General features: G+C 44.0%; 1 protein-coding gene and 1 long non-coding RNA gene across 3 annotated transcripts in view; one reads left to right on the top strand and one right to left on the bottom strand.

Moving 5' to 3' along the window:
- Window positions 1-22,481, top strand: part of FAXDC2 (fatty acid hydroxylase domain containing 2) — a 42,753-nt gene that overhangs the window by 5,667 nt on the left and 14,605 nt on the right. For both annotated transcript variants that reach the window (XM_084839234.1, XM_084839233.1), the window contains exons 2-4: window positions 13,075-13,165; window positions 13,264-13,367; window positions 18,312-18,433. In XM_084839234.1, coding sequence (XP_084695360.1) covers window positions 13,077-13,165; window positions 13,264-13,367; window positions 18,312-18,433 — 315 coding nt within the window. In that variant the 5' untranslated portion in view covers window positions 13,075-13,076. The remainder of the gene's footprint in view (window positions 1-13,074; window positions 13,166-13,263; window positions 13,368-18,311; window positions 18,434-22,481) is intronic.
- Window positions 12,592-21,088, bottom strand: LOC146354564 (uncharacterized). The gene is made up of 4 exons (XR_014788436.1): window positions 20,915-21,088; window positions 17,236-17,348; window positions 15,460-15,561; window positions 12,592-15,050 (listed from the first exon to the last, which is right to left on the bottom strand). It is a non-coding gene; the product is annotated as an uncharacterized LOC146354564 (long non-coding RNA).

Raw genomic sequence — 22,481 nt, 5'->3', positions numbered from 1 at the left:
TTTCAGGGATTAGACCTGATAGACAGAGTGCCTGAGGAAGTATGGACGGAGGTCCGTAACATTGTTCAGGAGGCAGCAACTCAATCCATCCCAAAGAAAAAGAAATGCAAGAAAGCAAAGTGGCTGTCTGATGAGGCTTTACAAGTACTTGAGGAAAGAAGGGAAGCGAAAAGCAAGGGAGAAAGGGGAAGATATACCCAACTGAATGCAGAGTTCCAGAGAATAGCAAGGAGAGACAAGAAGGCCTTCTTAAATGAACAATGCAAAGAAATCGAGGAAAACAACAGAATGGGAAAGACTAGAGATCTCTTCAAGAAAATTGGAGATCTCAAGGGAACGTTTTGTGCAAAGACGGGCATGATAAAGGACAAAGAAGGCAGGGACCTTACAGAAGCAGATGAGATTAAGAAGAGGTGGCAAGAATATACAGAAGAACTATACAGGAAAGATCTGAATGTCCCTGATAGCCATGATAGTGCGGTCACTGAACTTGAGCCGGACATCCTAGAGAGTGAAGTCAAGTGGGCCTTAGGAAGCATTAGTAACAACAAAGCTAGCGGAGATGACAGTATTCCAGCTGAGCTATTTAAAATCCTAAAAGATGATGCTGTTAAAGTGCTGCATTCAATATGCCAACAAATCTGGAACACTCAACAGTGGCCACAAGACTGGAAAAGGTCAGTTTACATTCCAATTCCAAAGAAGGGCAACGCCAAACAGTGTTCAAACTACCGCACAATTGCGCTCATTTCACATGCCAGCAAGGTGATGCTCAAAATCCTACAAGCTAGGCTTCAGCAGTATGCGAACCGAGAACTACCGGAAGTACAAGCTGGGTTTCGAAGAGGCAGAGGAACTAGAGATCAAATCGCCAACATTCGCTGCATCATGGAGAAAGCAAGAGAATTCCAGAAAAACGTCTATTTCTGCTTCATTGACTACGCTAAAGCCTTTGATTGTGTGGATCACAACAAACTGTGGCAAATTCTTAAAGTGATGGGAGTACCAGACCACCTTACCTGTCTCCTGAGAAACCTGTACGAGGGTCAAGAAGCAACAGTAAGAACCAGACATGGAACAACCGATTGGTTCAAAATTGGGAAAGGAGTACGACAAGGCTGCATATTGTCACCCTGCTTATTTAACTTATATGCAGAGTACATCATGAGAAATGCCGGGTTGGATGAATCAGAGGTCGGAATTAAGATTGCTGGGAGAATTATCAACAACCTCCGATATGCAGACGATACCACCCTAATGGCAGAAAGTGAAGAGGATCTAAAGAGCCTCTTGTTGAGGGTGAAAGAGGAGAGTGCAAAAGCTGGTTTGAAACTCAACATTAAAAAAACTAAGATCATAGCATCTGGCCCCATCACTTCCTGGCATATAGAAGGGGAAGAAATGGAAGCAGTGACAGATTTTACTTTCTTGGGCTCCAAGATCACCGCAGACGGTGACTGTAGCCATGAAATTAAAAGACGCTTGCTCCTTGGGAGGAAAGCTATGGCCAACCTAGACAGCATAGTAAGAAGCAGAGACATCACCTTGCCGACAAAGGTCCGTCTAATCAAAGCTATGGTTTTCCCAGTAGTAATGTATGGCTGTGAGAGCTGGACTATAAGGAAGGCTGAGCGCCGAAGAATTGATGCTTTCGAACTGTGGTGCTGGAGAAGACTCTTACGAGTCCCCTGGACTGCAAGGAGGTCAAATCAGTCAATCCTAAAGGAAATCAACCCTGAGTGCTCATTGGAAGGACAGATACTGAAGCTGAAGCTCCAATATTTTGGCCACCTAATGCGAAGAGAAAACTCCCTGGAAAAGACCCTGATGCTGGGAAAGACTGAAGGCAAAAGGAGAAGGGGACGGCAGAGGATGAGATGGCTAGATAGCATCACGGATGCAATGAATATGAACTTGAGCACGCTCCGGGAGAGAGCGCAGGACAGGAAGGCCTGGCGTGCTATGGTCCATGGGGTCACGAAGAGTCGGACACGACTGAACGACTGAACAACATCATGACTACCTGTCTCACCAAGGACCTATCTCAAATTATATCTGGCCTAATGCATGTGGCAGGACATACTTTGGATCAGTGTCAAATTTAGTGTTTTTTATTGGTATTGGAGGAATGAGTAATGAAGAGGGGGTGGGTCGAGTTAATACCTCCAGTCTGTTTGTCCCTGCTAGCGTGGGCAGTGATATGGAGCAGAAAGTTTTCCAATGCTTTGTTTTTCCGTGGAAAATTTTCCATTTCCTATGTTCATTAGTAAAAATGAATGGATGCCAATTGCAAATACAATGTTGTATATTAGGCAAGCTTGGCAGTTTCAAAGTTGTAATTAACGATTTTCAGGTGATTATCCTAGCGAGGATGTGAAAGAATATATATATGTCATTGAAATATGTATGTCTCAGAGTGAAATGGAACTATAAAGTAGGGACAGAGAAACTGAGGGTGCCCCAACAACCTCACTGGAAGACAGTTGAACTTTGTTGAAATAGATGAGTGGTTGTCAGCATATCATACACATTTTGTTGGGTTGCTAACATTAAGTAGGGCGCAATCTTATGCATGTTTAGGCAGAAGAAAATCCTACAACTCCCAGCATTCCCCAGCATGTTAGTTGTTGCTGGGCTTTTTCTGTCTAAACACGCATAGGACTGCACCCTTACTGTGTCAACAGTTTTCAGTATCTTTGTTTTTTTCCTTAAATTTAAGCAATGTAAAGGAAGTACATGCTATTTTCTTTAAATGTTTACAGGTATTCCAATTAAAAATTCTACATAATATATCATTTAAATCACATTAAGTGTGCTTTAATTTTTTTCCCCTCAAATATTTCAGGTCAAATACTTGTGGTGTCTTGGGTTAAAAAAAAATAACATGTGGTACTTTTTAATGCTTTGTTATTTACTAAATACAACTAAAATTGTTCTGATGCAATTTTCTGATGCAAACCGAACATTTTCTTATGCAAAATAGTGCAAAATTTCCTGGAAAACCCACATTACTGAGTGTGGGGTACTTTTAGATCCCTATTATAGGTTGAAAGGAATCTGTCAAATCACCCCTGACTTGAATAATCCCCGGGAGGAATGCATCCCTGACATTTTCTCTGAGAGAGAAATGAGGGGACACAGTGAAGCTTCAGAAGAACAAGACACTCACACTCCCGAGTTATTTGCTAAATAAGCACATTGCTCCTCTTGAAGCAAGCAGTGTAGCTATTATCTCAGAGATAACACGGGTATATTAACCTGGAGGATAACAGTGCAAACTGAGTTGATAAAAACGTATAGTATAGTAGGCAACAGGACTTTGGAAAAACTAGATAAAGTATCTTTCTTTTTTAATCAAGAAAAAAGCCTTAGTTCAGCAGGATTAGGTTCTTGTCTACCTAACTTAGCATTGTTTATCAGAAATTAACACATCATGTTGAATTTCCTTTTTTGAAAGTTTGTAGGTGAAAAGCCATGCAGCTTTAAAAAAAAAAAAAAAGAATAGCTGGGCAGAGAACAAAGTTCAGAAGTAAAAAAAAAAAAAAAAAGGAACACTGTCATTTCCTATGCCTTCCATCTGCTTTCAGAAAGTTTTGTATGTGTGTATCCAGCAGGAAGACCGAATAGGAGAAAGATTTCTCTAACCCTATGGTTCTGTCAGGTTTGTTGTTGTTGTTGTTGTTCAGTCGTTCAGTCGTGTCCGACTCTTCGTGACCCCATGGACCATAGCACGCCAGGCCTTCCTGTCCTGCCAGCACCTAAATTTTACCTGAAATGTCAGGTGAACTGCTTCTAGAATCCCTGTTCTGGATCCTGAGAGTACATTAAAGATCAGAACGTTATGTCTTCTAGACTAATCACATATTATCTAGTAGGCTAGGTGTAACTTTTTGGATTGGATACTAAAATTGGGAAGACAGAATTTTCCTCCTGAAATTATACACCGGGGGTGGGAAACATAACATATGGTACACTGAAGTTTTGCAGTTTCAGATCCAAAGAGTAATTTCTGAGCAAATGCCTTCTTTTTCCTTGCCAGTTTATTTCATTTCTTTCGATGTTTGGGAGAATCACCTCTGCTAGCTAAGGATATGAGCTTCAAGGTACCATAGCACACTCTCATAGATAATTCATTATGTCCGGACACTTTCTGCCTCTTGATAGAAGGATCTTCTCAGTGTGGCCTGCTGTCTTATTGTGTAGCTCCCCCCTAGCATGTGGATGTGAGAATGTTTGCAGCTCTCACTGGGATGAATGATATGCGTTACTCTAAATCTCCACATTGTCCACAAAGGCTGACCATGCAAGGGTTTAGGACCAGCTACAACGAAGAAGCTTCATAGAATCATAGAATAGCAGGGTTGGAAGGGGCCTACAAGGCAATCGAGTCCAACCCCCTGCTCAATGCAGGAATCCAAGTCAGAGCATCCCTGGCAGATGGCTGTCCAGCCTCATCTTGAACGCCTCCAGTGTGGGAGAGCCCACCACCTCCCTAGGTAATTGGTTCCATTGTCGTATTGCTCTAACAGTCAGGAAGGTTTTCCTGATGTTCAGCCGGAATCTGGATTCCTGTAACTTGAGCCCATGATTCCGTGTCCTGCACTCTGGAATGGTCGAGAAGAGATCCTGTCTTTCCTCTCTGTGACAACCTTTCAAGTACTTGAAGAGTGCTATCCTATCTCCCCTCAGTCTTCTCTTCTCAAGGCTAAACATGCCCAGTTCTTTCAGTCTCTCCTCATAGGGCTTTGTTTCCAGTCCTCTGATCATCCTCATTGCCCTCCTCTGAACCCTCTCCAGTTTTCTGCATCCTTCTTAAAGTATGGTGCCCAGAACTGGACAGAGTACTCCAGATGAGGCCTAACCAGTGCTGAGTAGAGGGGAACTTTTCAAAGTGATGGTGTTAACATTCAAAGCCCTTAACGGCTTGGGGCCAGGTTACCTGAAGGATCACCTCCTCCCATATGTGCCTGCCCGGACCTTAAGATCATCATCAGCGGCCCTTCTCCGTGAGCCCCTGCCAAAGGAAGTGAGGCGGGTGGCTACTAGGAGGAGGGCTTTTTCTGCTGTGGCACCCCGGCTCTGGAATGAGCTCCCTAGTGAGGTTCGCCTGGCGCCTACATTGTATTCCTTTCGGCGCCAGGTGAAGACCTTTTTATTTTCCCAGGCATTTTAGCATTTTAGCTTTCTAAATTTTTATCTTTGCTGTTTTAAATCTGTATTTTAAACTCCTGCACTGCTGCTAGGTTTTATTGTGGTTGTATTGTTATATTGTGGTTTTAATGTTCTATATATTTTAAATTGTTTTATTGTGTGTTGTTTGGTTTTAATTTTGTGAACCGCCCAGAGAGCTTCAGCTATTGGGCAGTACAGAAATGAAATAAACAAATAAATAATAAAACTTGTACTTCACGGGATTTGGAAGCTATGCTTCTATTAATGCAGCCCAAAATAGCATTTCACAGCTACATCACATTGTTGGCTCATATTCGGGTTGTGATCGACAACAATTCCAAGATCCTTCTCACTTGAAGTGTCGTTGAGCCATGTATCCCCCATCTTGTAACTGTGCATTTGGTTTCTTTTTCCTAGGTGCAGAACTTGGCATTTATCCCTATTAAATGTCATTCTGTTGTTTACTGCCCAGCACTCCAGTCTATCAAGATCACTATGAATTCTGTTTCTGTCTTCCAGGGTATTAGCTATCCCGCCCAATTTTGTGTCATCTGCAGATCTTATCAGCATTCCTTGCACCTCCTCCTCCAAGTCATTAATAAAAATGTTGAGGAGCACCTGGCCCAGGATTGAGCCCTGCGGTACCCTGCTCATTACCTCTCCCCAGTCCCATTGATAAGCATTCTTTGAGTCCAATTCTGTAGCCAACTGTGGATCCACCTGACAGTTTTTTCATCTAGCCCACTTTGAGCTAGTTTGCTAATCAGGATATCATGGGGCACTTTGTCGAAAGCTTTGCTGAAGTCGAGGTATATGATGTCCACCGCATTCCTACAGCCCACAAGGGAGGTTACCTGATCAAAACATGAGATCAGATTCATCTGGCAGGATTTGTTCTTGACAAATCCATGCTGGCTTTGAGTAATCACTGCATTGTTTTCAGGGTGCTTACAGATGGATTGCTTTATAATCTGCTCCAGAATTTTCCCAGGGATTGATGCCAGACTGACTGGTCTGTAGTTCCCAGGTTCCTCCTTTTTGCCCTTTTTGAAGATAGGGACAACATTAGCCCTCCTCCAATCATCTGGCACTTTACCACTTTATGATTTCTCAAATAGAATAGACAGTGGTTCTGAGAGTTCTTCTGCCAGTTCCTTTATTACTCTAGGATGCAGTTCATCTGACCCTGGAGATTTGAACTCATTCAAAGTAATGAGGTGTTCCTTGACCATATGCCTGTCGATCTCAAGCTGCAATCCTGCCCCTTCAGCCTGTACTTCGCCTTTGCCAGGGGGGTCATAGACCCTCTTTCAGGAGAAGACTGAGCCAAAGTAGGAATTGAGTACTTCTGTCTTTTTCTTGTCATCTGTTATCAGTTTGCCATCCTTATTTAATAGCTGAACCAGCATTTCTTTCCTCTGTCTTTTATTATGTACATATCTGAAGAAAGCCTTCTTGTTGCTTTTCACATCCCTCACTAACGTCAGCTCGTTCTCAGCTTTAGCCTTCCTGACCCCATCCCTGCAATTCTGTGCAACCTGCCTGTACTCTTCCTTTGTAGCTTGGCCTTCCTTCCACTTCCTATATGTGTCCTTTTTTGTTTTCAGGTCATCTCTAAGCTTCTTGTGAACCCACACTGGCTTCTTCTGTTGTCTTCCGCCTTTTTTTCTTGTTAGAATTGTAATTGTGCCTTTAGAATTTCCTTTTTAAAAAAAACTCCCACCCATCTTGGACTCCTTTTCTCATTAGAGTCACTTGCCATGGGACCTTACTCATCATTGTTCTGAGTTTATTAAAATTGACTTTCCTAAAATCCAGGGTACACGTTTGGCTACACTCAGCTTTTGCTTCCTTTAGAACCAAGAATTCAAGTATAGCATGGTCGCTTTCCCCTAGAGTTCCCATAACTGCTACTTTATCCACTAAGTCATCTCTGTTGGTTTGGATCAAGTCAAGGATAGCCGATCCTCTAATTTCTTCCTCTACTTTTTGTAGGAGGAAATTATCAGCAACACAAGTCAGGAATCTCTTGGAGGGGCCATGTTTTGCAGAATTTGTCTCCCAACAAATATCGGGGAAATTGAAGTCCCCCATGACTACTACATCATACTTCCTTGAAACACTGGCAATTTGCTTTTCAAAAGTTTCATCCTCGTTTCCTCCTTGATTGGATGGCCGGTAATAGACTCTGACCACCAGGTTCCTTCTATTCTTTTCTCCATTTATTTTAACCCAGATGCTCTCGATGGGGCTACCAAGCTTATCTTCCTGTATTTCTGTGCAGAGATCTGTATTTTTAACATATACTGCAACTCCACCTCCCTTTCTGTTCCTCCTGTTCTTTTTGAACAAGTTATATCCTTCAATTGCTGTATTCCAGTCATGGGAGTCATCCCACCAAGTTTTAGTTACACCTATCAAGTCATAATTTCCCTCCTGTATTAAGAGTTCAAGTTCATTCTGTTTGTTTCCCATACTCTGGGCATAGTGTATAAACATTGAAGACCATGTGCTTCATAGTCTGGCTTTCTTCCTACATGCTTGTGAAGACTATTGTTGGGCGCTATTAGAGCTGTTCTCTCCATTGCGGTGCATGATCCTTCATTCATTGTTACCCTCAATGTTACGTCTCCCTCCCCTGTAAGATTCAGTTTAAAGCCCTCCTGATGAAGTTCTTCATGCTGTGGCCAAACACATTCTTCCTAGCCTTTGTGAGGTGCAACCCATCCCTTGCCAACTGTCCATCTTCCAGGAAGTATAGCCACACTAATAGCGCCCAGAATCCAAATCTCTCACGTCGGCACCACCTTCGTAGCCAGTCATTCACCTGGAGTATTTTTCTTTCCCTTTCTGTCCCACTTCTAACTACTGGAAGGATGGATGAGGAAACTATCTAGGCCCCAAAGTTCTTGAGTTTCCTTCCCAAAGCTTCAAAGTCTGACGTGACGTGATTTCTTCCTAGCTCCGCTTAGCTGTGTCATTTGTTCCACATGGATGAGAAGAAAGGGATACCTGTCAGTGGGCTTTATGAGTGTAGGCAACCTTTCAGTCATGTCCCTAATCCGTCCTCCTGGGAGACAGCATACCTAGCGAGTCCATGGGTCTTTGCAACATACTTGGATTTCAATCCCACACGGGAAGGAGTCTCCCACTACTACTACTCATTTCTTCTTGTTGTTGTAGGCCTTGGTTTCATGCTTGACTGACCTTCAGCTTCTTGCTCACTCTCATGCAGGTTCCCCTGTAATTCTTCCTCTGCAGGCTGTCCTCCAGTCTCATCCTCAAGTACCTGGAAACGGTTCCATAGTTCCACCGGTATAGAGTGACTTCTAGTTCTTCTGCTCCTAACTGTCATCCTTTTCCAAGGAGTATCCTCTACTTCATTTTTCCTCACCTCAGCATTTTCCCCTTCTGCCTCAGCTTGCTGTTGCTCTTCTAGCTTCTTCACTTTGCTGCTGTAGTTCCACCGTTCTGTCCAACAACTCTTCGTGTTCTCTTATGCCCTGGATGGTCGACACTCACCGCTCCAGTCCTCTTACTTTTTCTTCCAACAGCATGATCAACTTGTACTTGTTGCACATGTAGGCCATATTGATCTCAGGCAAGAAAACAAACATGGCACAGACCTTGCAGGTCACCACCACTGGGGAGTCTTTTCCTTCCATAGTCTCTATTCCCTTTATGTTTCTAGCTTTCTGATTGTACTGGAATAGCCTGTGCTTTGTCCTCTATTCACTGAAGGTTAAAAACACAGTCCCACTGGTATGGAAGTGTGTGTTACAAGAAAAAGAAATTTTTAAAAAATGAAAAAAAAAGTTAGGGGCCTCCCCCTTGACTTCCCCTGCTGCACTCCCATGGCCAACTCCTGTTTGCTCTCCCTGTTCACATGCTCTGATCGCTGTCTCTCTCTGGGAACTTGCTTCCTTGTATAGCCCCTAGACCAGCTGGAGCAGCTTCCTCTGCTCTGCTCTGCTCAGCTAGGAGACAGGAGACAGGAAACAGGTAAAAGAACTTGGTGCACTGTGACTCTAGCTTCAAGATCTAAAATTTCACATGTAAGCTGAGTACACATGTACATGTGTGAACATGTGTATGTGTGACTGAGAACACTCAATAACACATGGTTCAGATAACGGGGAAGGCCTAGCAGCCAAAGCAGTTAAACCTGTTAATACTATAAACTGCAGGACTGTGTAGAATCTTTATCTTCTTTTTTCAATGTTAAAATAGGCAAAACTATAGAAATGCTAGCTCTGCATTAGTGTCATGTTGACCCTCTAAAGCAGCCTTCCCAAATTTGGTGCAAGCATGGCTGGGGTTGAGGAGAATTACAGTCCAACACATCTGGAGGGCTAGGGAAGCCTGCAGTAAAGGATTGGTCTTCAACTGGTGGGTCCGGACCCACTACTGGATCGTGGCGTGAGGTCAGGTGGGTCTTGATAGCAGCGCTACCACCATGCAAATATATAGGAAACAAATTAAGAAATGTATTTATTTATTTACTGCATTTATATCCCTCCTTTTTCCTCTTGCAAGGAACCCAAGGCGGCTTACATTATCCTCCTCCTCTCCATTTTAGCCTCACAACAACCACCCTGTGAGGTAGGTCGGGCTGAGAGTCTGTGACTGGCCCAAAGTCATCCAGTGAGCTTCCATGGCCAAGTGGGGACTAGAACCCGGATCTCCTGGCTCCCAGTGCAACACTCTAGCCACTACACCACGCTGACTCTCAGCCAAAAAATGAGCCCTAAATGCATATTTAGACTACATGTGGGTCCCAGATCTGACAAGGCTGAAGACTCTAAAGCTCTTAAGAATGGTTGCTGTTTTTTTTAAAGAGCCTAACCTAACCTTGGATGATTCTGAAATGATGGGCTACTGGATGCTTATTGGGGGGGATCTCTGGACAATATTGTATAGGGAGCTAGTAGGGCACGATGAGCAGATAATGAACAAATGTGAAGTGTTAACTATGTGTCTGTTTTCAGATCTTTACACCCTTGCTAGCTTTTACTCTGGCTTTTGTTGTTGTTGTTCAGTCGTTCAGTCGTGTCCGACTCTTCGTGACCCCATGGACCATAGCACGCCAGGCCTTCCTGTCCTGCGCTCTCTCCCGGAGCGTGCTCAAGTTCATATTCATTGCATCCGTGATGCTATCTAGCCATCTCATCCTCTGCCGTCCCCTTCTCCTTTTGCCTTCAGTCTTTCCCAGCATCAGGGTCTTTTCCAGGGAGTTTTCTCTTCGCATTAGGTGGCCAAAATATTGGAGCTTCAGCTTCAGTATCTGTCCTTCCAATGAGCACTCAGGGTTGATTTCCTTTAGGATTGACTGATTTGACCTCCTTGCAGTCCAGGGGACTCGTAAGAGTCTTCTCCAGCACCACAGTTCGAAAGCATCAATTCTTCGGCGCTCAGCCTTCCTTATAGTCCAGCTCTCACAGCCATACATTACTACTGGGAAAACCATAGCTTTGATTAGACGGACCTTTGTCGGCAAGGTGATGTCTCTGCTTCTTACTATGCTGTCTAGGTTGGCCATAGCTTTCCTCCCAAGGAGCAAGCGTCTTTTAATTTCATGGCTACAGTCACCGTCTGCGGTGATCTTGGAGCCCAAGAAAGTAAAATCTGTCACTGCTTCCATTTCTTCCCCTTCTATATGCCAGGAAGTGATGGGGCCAGATGCCATGATCTTAGTTTTTTTAATGTTGAGTTTCAAACCAGCTTTTGCACTCTTCTCTTTCACCCTCAACAAGAGGCTTTTTACATCCTCTTCGCTTTCTGCCATTAGGGTGGTATCGTCTGCATATCGGAGGTTGTTGATAATTCTCCCAGCAATCTTAATTCCGACCTCTGATTCATCCAACCCGGCATTTCTCATGATGTACTCTGCATATAAGTTAAATAAGCAGGGTGACAATATGCAGCCTTGTCATACTCCTTTCCCAATTTTGAACCAATCGGTTGTTCCATGTCTGGTTCTTACTGTTGCTTCTTGACCCTCGTACAGGTTTCTCAGGAGACAGGTAAGGTGGTCTGGTACTCCCATCACTTTAAGAATTTGCCACAGTTTGTTGTGATCCACACAATCAAAGGCTTTAGCGTAGTCAATGAAGCAGAAATAGACGTTTTTCTGGAATTCTCTTGCTTTCTCCATGATGCAGCGAATGTTGGCGATTTGATCTCTAGTTCCTCTGCCTCTTCGAAACCCAGCTTGTACTTCCGGTAGTTCTCGGTTCGCATACTGCTGAAGCCTAGCTTGTAGGATTTTGAGCATCACCTTGCTGGCATGTGAAATGAGCGCAATTGTGCGGTAGTTTGAACACTCTTTGGCGTTGCCCTTCTTTGGAATTTGAATGTAAACTGACCTTTTCCAGTCTTGTGGCCACTGTTGAGTGTTCCAGATTTGTTGGCATATTGAATGCAGCACTCTGGCTTTTACTTCGTTTTAATTCTGTTTAAAACTTTTAAGGTTTTTATATTTTGTTTTATGTTGTATTTTATGGTTTCAATTTTTGTGAACAACTCAGAGAGCTTTGGCTTTGGACAGTATAGAAATGTAATAAATAAATATTACCGTAGGTGTTGCATTACATACAAGCAAGACTGTTTGCCCTGAATCCTGCCCCGAATGCATTACTCATCCTAAGTCAAAATAGGCTGATATTGCTATCTCTCTTCCTCGCTGTGCCTGAAACAGCAGCCTAATGTAGCACATGAAGTTTTTTTCTCATTCTGACATTTCCATGTCAGGGAAAGCTTCATGTCTGCATAAATAAAAACATTGGGTTGTACCCAGTGTTAGTCCAACTTACAGTAAAGCCAGTGAAATGAATAAGACTTAAGTTACATTAACATTAGATACAACAAGGGTCTATCACAGGGAGGGGGTGGGCCAGCAGGAGAACCATTTGGCTTGGGCCTCACATTCATAGACGGCCTCAAATGTAGACTTTATGGAGGCCCTCAAATTCACAGAGGCCCTCAAATTTAGACACAGAGATAAACTGAGAGAACCGAAAGAAGGCATTCATTATACAACTTCAAATTTGTGTCCCTTTACTGGACCACACCACCTGTAGTGCACTATGAATTAATTTTTTTTTTATAAATCCCGTAATTATCTTGTGAACAGCACAATTATATTGTAGGCCATAGCCATCTGAGGTGGAACATTTAAAACAGACAAGTGACATATAGCTATCATACAAACCGTAATTGGTATAATACTTGTTTTTTCAAAAATTCTAAAGTGACATTATTTTGTGGCAAAAATTCTGACATTTTGCATCTATCAAAAATACTTCTTCTTGTGTGCAGAGAAATAAAATATTGTCAAAATTTAAGTTATTGTTTTGTTTGTTAATTCCAATAATGTGTATTTCTCAGTGTGATTTGGTTTTATGTTTTTTATTTATTTTTCATGCCATATTTTAATTTTTCATTCCATATTTTAATAGTACACCATTCACTGTTTTTAATATAACAGTAGCATCAAAAAATGGAAGTGGCCTGGGCCTCTCTTGACCTGCGAGAGGGCCTGGATACGACCCATCATCTGCTAGGAGCACAACCAAGAAAAACATGGCAACCCTAATTGATGCTGCTGTTTCATTTAGATGTTCCATAAGACATTTGGGAGGAAGTGTCTACAGTGCTTCCTATTTTCCAGACTATTCTTTCCAGGGCAAGAAGGAGGAGGTGGCAGAGAGGCACTTTCTCTAGGAGAGAGAGGTGGTCTAGTCCATCAGTGAGGGATGAACGTTGTGTCAAACATTTTGAGGAGTCACATAACTCATTCTTGGTCTTTGTTTTTGTTATATTCCTATGTCCTGTGCTACTTCTGCTTTTTATTCTTCTTCCCTCGACTGCTGGGATATTCTCATTACAGTTTTTTGTTCTCAGGCATGCCTGTTCTGGGACTCAAGAAAGAGATCGCCTCTGTTCTGGGCCTTGGCCTGCTCATGTTTGGTGCTTTCAGGAACTCACTCACATGGTAAGCCCGCCAGGTCACCATAGCCTAATGATTCAGACAAAGAATTATTCTCGCAAAGTGGAGTCACCACCAAGTCACTGACTTGCTTTGCTTTACAGGCAGCTGCAGAAATTCTGGGAAGCCTCTGGCTTCTTCTGGCAGACCCAATGGGAGAAACTGCACCACCTCCTAGGGGGAAATGAGTGGGTGATTTTCTTCTTAGGTGAGTCACTTTGAACTGAAGTCAGGTCTGGTAGGGTAAAGACCTATGAGATCAATGATCGTGTACTGAATAGAAAAGCATTACCTCCCCACCCCAGTATCTACCATATGAGTCCAATAGTGGGAGACTCACCATGATCAGCAGTGGTGTACTTAGGTAATTTTAGACCCTGTACTTAATGGTCTTATGCCCCCCCTTTTAGATGGCCAGATGTACTATTTCAGTCGTGAAGCGCACAAGTAACAAATCTCTTTTCCCCGCAACTGCCATGCTTTGCAATTGCTTCTACGTTTCTGATACGTTAGACCAAGAACAAAACTGTTTGCCGGTCCTAATTTTAAGAAGATAGCTTGAATATGTGCAGTTTTGCATTTTAAACTCACTTAAATCATAGCTCCACCATACAGGAACAAAATGGAATTTGCTTTTGCTGCCCTGATGCCCTCATTACCTGCCACTCTCTGGCTGATCAATTGGGGTGGGGTGGGGTGGGGTGGGAGGTGCAGGGCCCTGGACTTTGGCTCCAGGGTCTGGCCCTGGCTGCACCACTGAGGATAAGCCCTGTTTATAACCAGATTACGGTGGTACAAGGTTGGGGCAGCTTTCCTGAATAGCACACAATGGATGCTGCCCCTATTCCCTTCTCCCCACCAGTGTCTAGGGCCACATAGTAACGATTGAGAGCGTGGGGCTATGGAAAGGGACTTGTGCATTTGTAGTTTTCTATGGTCTACTTTAGGCATTTTTACAAACAATGAATGATAATGATAGTCCAGATGATGGATAGGATGAGCAGTATTAAGGGCTCCTGCTGCAACAGCATAGGCCCAGGTTCTGTTATCTAAATTACTGCAATGCCATCAGTGATGACATTGCATCAGCAAGGAGCCTCTCACAGAATGCAGATTCAAGGACTGGAGGATAAAGCCTCAGAAGTATACATAGTGGTTCCTGCAATCACAGCTGTTTATTCAAGTGGTAGCCAGGATAAAATGTGATCTCATGTAGCAGCTACATAAGCAATAAATACTTACAGTAGTATTTCCCCTGTGGCAAAATTTTAGTCCCTTCCACTTATCTGTTCAAACTATACCTGTGATAGCGGTCTTCTCCACTTTGCTCCTGCTCTTCCTATCCCTTTCTCATTTAGACTGTCCTCAGACTAGAAAGTTAAGATTCCATGTTCTCTTCAAAGGTGCATATTGTAGTCATAACCAATTGCAATCTCATTATGCCTCTCTCTGAGCCAAAAGCAAAACCTACAGGAGTCCTTATTTAAGAACATAGCATAAGAGCCATGCGGGGTCAGACCAAAGGCTTAGCCCAGCATTTTGTTTCCCACAATGGGCAATGAGATGCTCATGGGAAAGCTGCCAGCGGGACATGAGGGCAATAACCCTCTCCTGCTGTGGTCTCCCAAGGACAACTGGGGTTCTGAGGCATGCTGCCTCTGATCCTGGAGGTAGCATACAGAAGCCATCGTGACGAGTAGTAGCCATAGGTAAACTTTTCCTCCGAGAATTTGTCTAATCCCCTTTTCATGCTGTCCAAGTTGGTGGCCATCGCTACATCCTGTGGAAGCAAATTCCGTAGTTACTCATGTGGAGTATGGAGATGTGCTTCTGTTTATCTGTTCCAAATCTCCCACCATTTAGCTTCATTGGATGATTCCATGTTCCGGTACTGTGAAATAGGAAGAAAAAGTCTGTCTATTCATTTCTCCACATAGTTTTATGCACTATTATCATCTCCCCCATTACTCACCATTTTTCTTAACTAAATACCCCAAATGTTGTAACCCTTCCTCATAAGTTCCCTTTTCTAAACCTTTTCCAGTTCTACAATATCCTTTCTGAGGTGTGGCCACCCAAACTGCAAACAGTATTTCCATGTGTGCTTGCACGATACATTTGTGTATCACAGTTTTATTTTCAGTTCCTTTCCTAATTATCACTGACATGGTATTTGCCTCCTTCACAGCTGCCGCGCACTGGGTCAACATTTTCACAGAATTATCCACCCAAGATCCCTTTCTTGAGGTGCTTCTGCCCTAGACATTTACTGTGGGATCACTATGCTTTTATTTACTCACTTTTTATGCGCAGAGACACCATGTAGTTGTAATCCACAATATATCTGCATTAGGAGAAATGGGCAGGTTCAGTCTTTTCTGACAGTGTGATTTCCATCCATACTTGCAATAACAAAGGAAAGAAACAACATCAGAGATCAATTCAAACGTATATTGAAATAAAATAAATAATTCTCACTAAAACACAGAACAGTAATCCACAGTCAAGTGACAGTAATACTCTTGCTATTATTGACAGTCTGGTTGCTATTGCTTCATAGCAGCAAAGAAGTCACAAGTGTCCTTCAGCTATTAACAGGGTGCACAGAAGAAGAAGGGGAGGGGGGAAATCCCAATGAGCTCACAGTCCTTTTATAGCTGTTGCAGTGTCCTTGTGCAGGAATCTAAATCTTCATTCTCAGTTGCTTGTATCCTAAAAACAAGCAAAGCAGGCCTGTGAATAACAGAGTCTGAGGGCCTTCCCTCTGGAGCAACTTTCTCTTCTAGAGCAAGGCTGGACTGCTGCAATCTTCTCAAAGAAGCCAGCCCACACAGGAGAGCACTTACTGAGCATGCTCCAATAGCTGGTTCTAGAAAGGGGGGGCGGTAATAACCCCCAGGCATGCTAGATTTACCGTTCTTCTAACAATGGTGGGAGCAACAACTGAAGTATAGGTTACCTTCTCCCCTACTAAACCAATGTTGGCCCCGACATTCAACTTTTATTTTAACAATAGGATTGTGGAGTTAATGGGACTAATGTGGGCACTGCGGAAAACTGGGGCATGAATGTTGTGTGTGAGAGGTTATGTACATAGTCCTGGAATCTCACAGGTACACGCTTTTTCCTTTGTGGTCTCTGTGGCAGGCTCTCAGGTATAGTTTCTTGAGCAGATGTTTCCAAACTTGGCAGATTTTTTTTATTAATTAATTTATTCATTCATTCATTTATTCATTCCATTCATTCATTTATTTCTATACCGCCCAATAGCCGAAGCTCTCTGGGCGGTTCACAAAAATTAAAACCTAACGGCACACAATAAAACAATTTAAAATATATAGAACATTAAAACTACAATATAACAATACATCTTGAATCTATATCTTCATTCATTTCAGTCAATGGAAATTCAACAGAGAGATCTGGAAGCTGCTGTCCTTGAATGTAGGGTACTGTGTCATTAGGAACAATTAATAAAGTACTCTCAGCTGTTGGCCGCAAGACATCATTTACTTCAGAAAGAGTACATAGTCATGGGACCATTGTCCTCCTGTGTTTTCCCTGTGGGTCTTCCTCCTTTTCTCAGATTTCAGAGAATTTGACTTTTTGTGCATGTTAGGAATGGAACAGAAGTGCAATCTCCCCATGTGTGGACAAGGAAAAGTGCAATTGAGACACCTGGCAGGAGAAGGGGTCTCTTGATGATGCGTTTGATTATGACCCACCATTTCCTGTTTGCTGTGCCACTCCCTTCCTCCATTATTTTTCAGTGGAGGTTTGCTGACTGTCAGGGGCTGCTGTGGGGAGCAGCACCTGGGGAGCTTTTCTGCAGCTTTTTGTGTTTTGAAATTCACCTTTGGCAATTGCTCTCCACCTCCTTCCCTTCCCATGAGAAGCCTGCAGGAGTCCTGGACCTGTGCTCATTATAAACAGTGGCTGTGACCTCCTCATTTACACAAGGAGTCTTGCACGGCTCAGGAAGTTTGCATTCTAGTTTGTGTTGACAAAGAGCCAGGTCCTATGCATGCATGTTCAGAAGCAAGCTGACTGAACGTGGCTATGAGAAGAAAAATTACCTTGCCCAGCCTGAGGCTCTGAAGAACAATTTCTGGCTGAAGGATGCTGGGAGTTGCAGTCCGACACATCTGGAGGACACCCGTTTGGGGAAGGCTGCACTAAGTCATTCCCACTGTGTGAACAGCACACATAACATGATGTATATGTGAAAAAAAAGGGTATGCCCCTCATGTGTGGAGGCTCAGTTACAATTCCGGATGCAGCAGAAAGCAGCATTTGCAACCACTGGAAAGCACTAAAGGCTTCTCCACATCAGGCTTTTTATCCCACAACTTTACTGGATAAAGTACAGTTTATCCGGGAGAAGCTTTCAGGTTCTTTGAGGGATTAAGATCGTCTCCTTCACGCACCCTTCCTTCCCCCCCCCCGGCTGTTCCTTTATCTACAAATTCTATGTGTTTCATTATACATCCACTAGATGGCACTGCTGTTATAGCGCAACTCTCTCTTTACACGGACAAATTCAAATTATCATCTCATTACCTCCGTTTGAAATAAAGCCACAGAAATGGTCAGAAAGCACGGGTGAGGTGCTGGAGGTTAATGACGTCATGTAAAGGACCCGCAAACTTCTGTGAGTGGCCAATCTCAATTGCAGCATAAAAGCCATGTATAGAGGAGCCATAAGAGCCCTCCATCTAGAAGCACCTGTGGCCAGTCATCACTAGCTCAGATCCCAGGAGTGATTGTTTTTTTTAAGTTAGAATTCTCCCCTCCCCCCTCCCCCTGATGTTAATGAGTTTATACATACTTACACTGAATGGTATATTTGCTGTTTAGCGACCCATTCACCCAGTTTAGAGATATCCTTCTGGAGCGTTTTGCAATCTCTTTGTTTTTACCATCTTGAATAATTCAGCAAACTTAGCCACCTCACCGCTCATCCCTACCTCCAGTTCATTTATGAACAAGTTATGAAAAGCACTAGTCATAATACAGAACTGGGGCAGGGGGGCACTTCTTACATTCCTCCATTGTGATTTTATATTTCTCCTGCCCCCATTTACACACACACACACACACTCACCCATTCTCTCTCTCTCTCTTTCTCTCTCTCTCTCTTCTCGCACCACAGGTACATCAATAGTTCCTGGCCTCGTTTTCTGGGGCTTCAATGGAATCTTGATGGTAGCAGATGTGACTGGGAAGCGGAACTTCATTACACGATACAGAATTCAGTTGGGGAAGAATAATCCTGTAAGTATTTTTCCACAATTGGCTTCCTGCTTGAAGATGGCCTTGTTTTTTCTTTGATGGGGAGAAGATGACACACACACACCCGCCCCACTCCCCCAACAGCCTTTCTACCACTGTCAGAGGATAAATTCTACAGTTAATTTAAAATATAGTGAATGTGGATGGTCTTTCTTTGGGTCGCACCTAATGTTAAACTAGTGGAAAAATGACAAGAGTTGGCGTTGTTGTACCAGTGGTTGCACAATTGCTATCAAAACTAACACAACTAGTGCACAACTCATGGAAACCTCATTAGACTAGGTGTTGCTTGCAACACCTTGTAAAATGTTTTGCAGAACAGCTTGTGCAAGGCCTTGTACAAAAGCTTGTGCAAGCAGAGTCGCAGTATTGGATTTGACACTTGTACAAGGAAAAAAAATATTTCCCACCCTTCTTCAAATTAGCCCAGGGTTCTTCTGCCCTCTGAGGTAGGTTAGATGGAGGACATAGTGACTGCCCCAAGGTCACCCAGTGAATTTCATGACTGAGAAGGGATTTGAACCCTGGTATCCCTGTTCCTAGTCTGACACTCCTTGATCTGGTTTGCACATAGCAACAACCCATGGGCTGTCGGGAGTGAATGCACACATTGCCTCCCACCCATTCACGGCTTCTGCTTCATTTCCACTTTTGTAAACAATTCAGGAATGCCCAGTTCATTGTGACATACGTATGAACCCAGAACTCTGGGTTGTTGAAGGGGAACAACCCAGAGTTTTGATCCATTGTTTGCGGTTTGGTTAAAACTCTGGGTCACATCATGTTCCTAGGTTGTTTACAAAAGCAGAAATGAACAAGCAGGCAGGAGGCAGCATGCCCACTCGCTCCCGCACAGTCCTAACTGTGGGTTGTTTAACCCATAGTTGGTCATGAAGTGTGAACCAGGTCTATATCTCACTGGCTCATATGTGTAAAGAATTGGATTAGAATTCATGAGTCCAGTTTCCAGGTATTTTGTGGGTTGGTTTACAGAGCTGGATTCCTCAACATGCTCATATATGCATGCTCATATATACCCATGTGGAGAGAAGCTAATGTAGATATGAGAGAGGCTGTACATATAGGGACTTGATAATTGTGAACATGTTGGAACATGGTTTAACTGCTGGGCCCCAGGTTTTTGTTGCTAATAACAAACTACAGAAGAGGTACAAACTAGCTGGGATTTATTCTCATTTGTTGAAGGCACAGTTGCTGCTGCATACCATCTTTAGCTGAGTCCTAGCAGTGTCAAACCAGCTTGATACTACTTAGTTGCTGATGCCATTCTTTGGTCAATCCCAGATTAACTGGGAGGCATTTTAGCCATCTCTTCTATAGTTGCATTTACGCTAATCCTCTGCCACACCTTGAAACATATTTCACCCATCATTAAAAATATTATTCTTGCTGTTTATCACAGTCACCCTTGTCTTTACTACACGAATTTGGTAGACGCCCAACAAAACACAGCACTACACTTACATACCTTAATAGGTTGCTGCAAGCACTGGTTTTGTAAGCAGAAACTGGGAATTCTGCTCTCTCGCCTAAGTCTTGGAAAGACTTGTACCAAAACCAGCCCACAAAACCCTGAGATTGCATTGATTCTAAAGGGGCAATTAACTAGAGCTGTATCTATTTGTCTGTCTTCGGGGCCGGGGTTTAAAGTAGCACCAGACAATAATCAAAAGCGCAATGGAATCAACTAGACAAAACAGTTCAGCAGCTAATTGCATCAGACCATTGGTTCATCTAGCCCAGGAGAGTGCAACCTGGGGCCTGTGGGCTTAATCCAGCCTACAGAGTTTGCCCATCTGGCCTGTAGAGCCTTCCAGAATTCCTCCAGGGGGCAGGGCTTGGCCCCCAGGGCTTGCCGGATGGAAGAATCAGAGATCAGAGCAGGGGATATGGGCAGCTGGAGGATTTGCCTGTGCAATCGCAGCCACCCAACTGAGCTGGCAGCTGGAGAAGCACTCCTCCATCCGCTGGCACAGTCCCAGATGCTTTGCTTGGGGAAGCCACTGTGCGGGCAAAGCTGCCCAACTAAGCTGGCAGCTGGAGGAGCGCTCCTCCAGATGCTGGCTCCATCAGGCAGCTTCACCTGCCCCGCGTCCTCTGCCCATTGGGAGAAGGCACAGAGCAGGCAAAGTGTTTTTGCTGCATCCAGGCCTTCTCCAATGGGCATGCTGCAAAGTGTCAGGAGGACAATTCTCCCTGTGTGCCAGACAGGAACCAAATGAGTCAGGCCCATGGCCACACCTTCTTTGATGCCAGGGCAGGGGGCACAGCCACATCCCCTGATCTCATTTGGCCATGATGTCATTTGGCCCATGATGTCATTTGGCCATCCAGCCCCTCACCCACTTTTCATTGTCCTCCCCTGATCTAGCTCAGTCTTGTCAACATTGACTGGCAGCAGCTCTCCAGCCTTTCAGACGGGGCAGTTTTTCCCAGACGTACCTGGAGATGCCAAGGATTGAACTTGGGACCTTCGGCATGCCATGTGTGTGCTCTGCCACTCAACTATGGTTCCTCCCTTTACAGTCAAGAAAGAAATGCGGCCAGCTTTTCTTAAAGGCAAGGTGGAGACAAGCCTTCAAGTGTGTAGACGGAAACACACCTCACTATTAGAGTAGTCACAAATCAGCATGTCTGTGCTTGCTGGAGAGATTAATCATTGCTGTTACGCAATCGCTCCCAGGTAATTTATAATCCAGCCCAAGATGGAGCCTAGGAACTTTACTTCTCATAGCAACACAAGCTAAAGCATTGCTCTGGGCCCCTGCAGCCATTTTAGGCCAGGTATTTCTGAATGAAATGACTCACTTTCCAGCCTAGAGAACTTATAAAATGGATTTAGAAAGCTTAAAAACCCCAGCAGTGTTGCATTACGGTACAGGATCCAAAGAGCTACTTCAGGCAGTTTTGTTTGTTTGTTTGTTTTTTAACGAACTGTCTGTTGTGCAATATCACCACTGGCCTTTCGGGTCCTGTTAGCTTTGAAAGGGATTTGTCAGGGGGAGGCTGCTATTGAAGCAGCACAAATCCAAAGGCCCCCGGGGCACACAGAACAAGCATTTGTGGTGAGAGAGGGAAGTGCTTAATTCTTCTATTGATAGTCCCCTGAAACACCCACTTCCAGCCCTTTGGTGTTTTGGATAGACGTTTACCTCAAAAACCCGGGCCTGGGACTGATCTACGCAACAGGTTCTTACTGGCATTGTAATGCCTGGCTTGCTGGTGCCAGCCTCACACAACACACATCTCAAACTGCCTTTTGCCCTCAGCATTTCTGGCACTTGTGGTTTCCATGCGCTTCAAAGACGTGACTTTCAACCAAGTGGTATTACCACTCTTATCAGTAGGAGTGGCTTTAAAGCTTTCTCTGCCCCTGCCTTTCTCCTCCTCCTGTTTCTTGCTCTTTCCTCACAATGGTTTTAATGGGATTTGGGGCAAGAAACCTTTCCCCCTTGCCTCTTCCTCTCTCACTTGCTTTACAGGGCTGCCCAGCAAAAAGGCCCCTTACCACTGCTATCACTGAGGAAACAGCAGGGAACGAGGAGGAGAGAGACAGACATGGGAGGGGGCAGCAGAAAGGGGCCATTTTGCTGGATGCTGCTGTGCAAGAGCAAGTGAGAACGGAAGAGGGCATTGGGGGTGAATGGGGGGTTCCTTGTGAGTTGGAATGCTGAGAAACATGAGCAGAGAGGGAGAAGGCGGCTAAAGTAGCTTGAAGACAGCCGCCCCCACTCCTCCTCGGTGCGCTGTTGTGTTTTTGCGTCTCCTTTTGTCTCTGCGCATACGGTGGAACGGAGCTCTCGATTGTTATTTTTTTAAACCTCCTTTGCTTCACACCATTGCAGCTGCGCATTCTGCCAGTGAGAAAAAGAGACTAGAGGCAGCAGCTCATCCCTCACACTTCTAACACAATCCAAGCTCTACAAAGCAACGTGTGGCACAAGCTTGCATTGCAAAGCAACACAGCTATGCTTATGTGACCTTTCGAACTCAGCCACTTCTCCTGAAG

Source organism: Heloderma suspectum, chromosome 2 (assembly GCF_057233095.1).
Source record: "Heloderma suspectum isolate Gila_16-S chromosome 2, 16-S_ref, whole genome shotgun sequence".
Classification (NCBI taxonomy): domain Eukaryota; kingdom Metazoa; phylum Chordata; class Lepidosauria; order Squamata; family Helodermatidae; genus Heloderma; species Heloderma suspectum.
The sequence above is the reverse complement of the archived record's forward strand: the minus strand, read 5'-3'. Positions and strand labels throughout refer to the sequence as shown.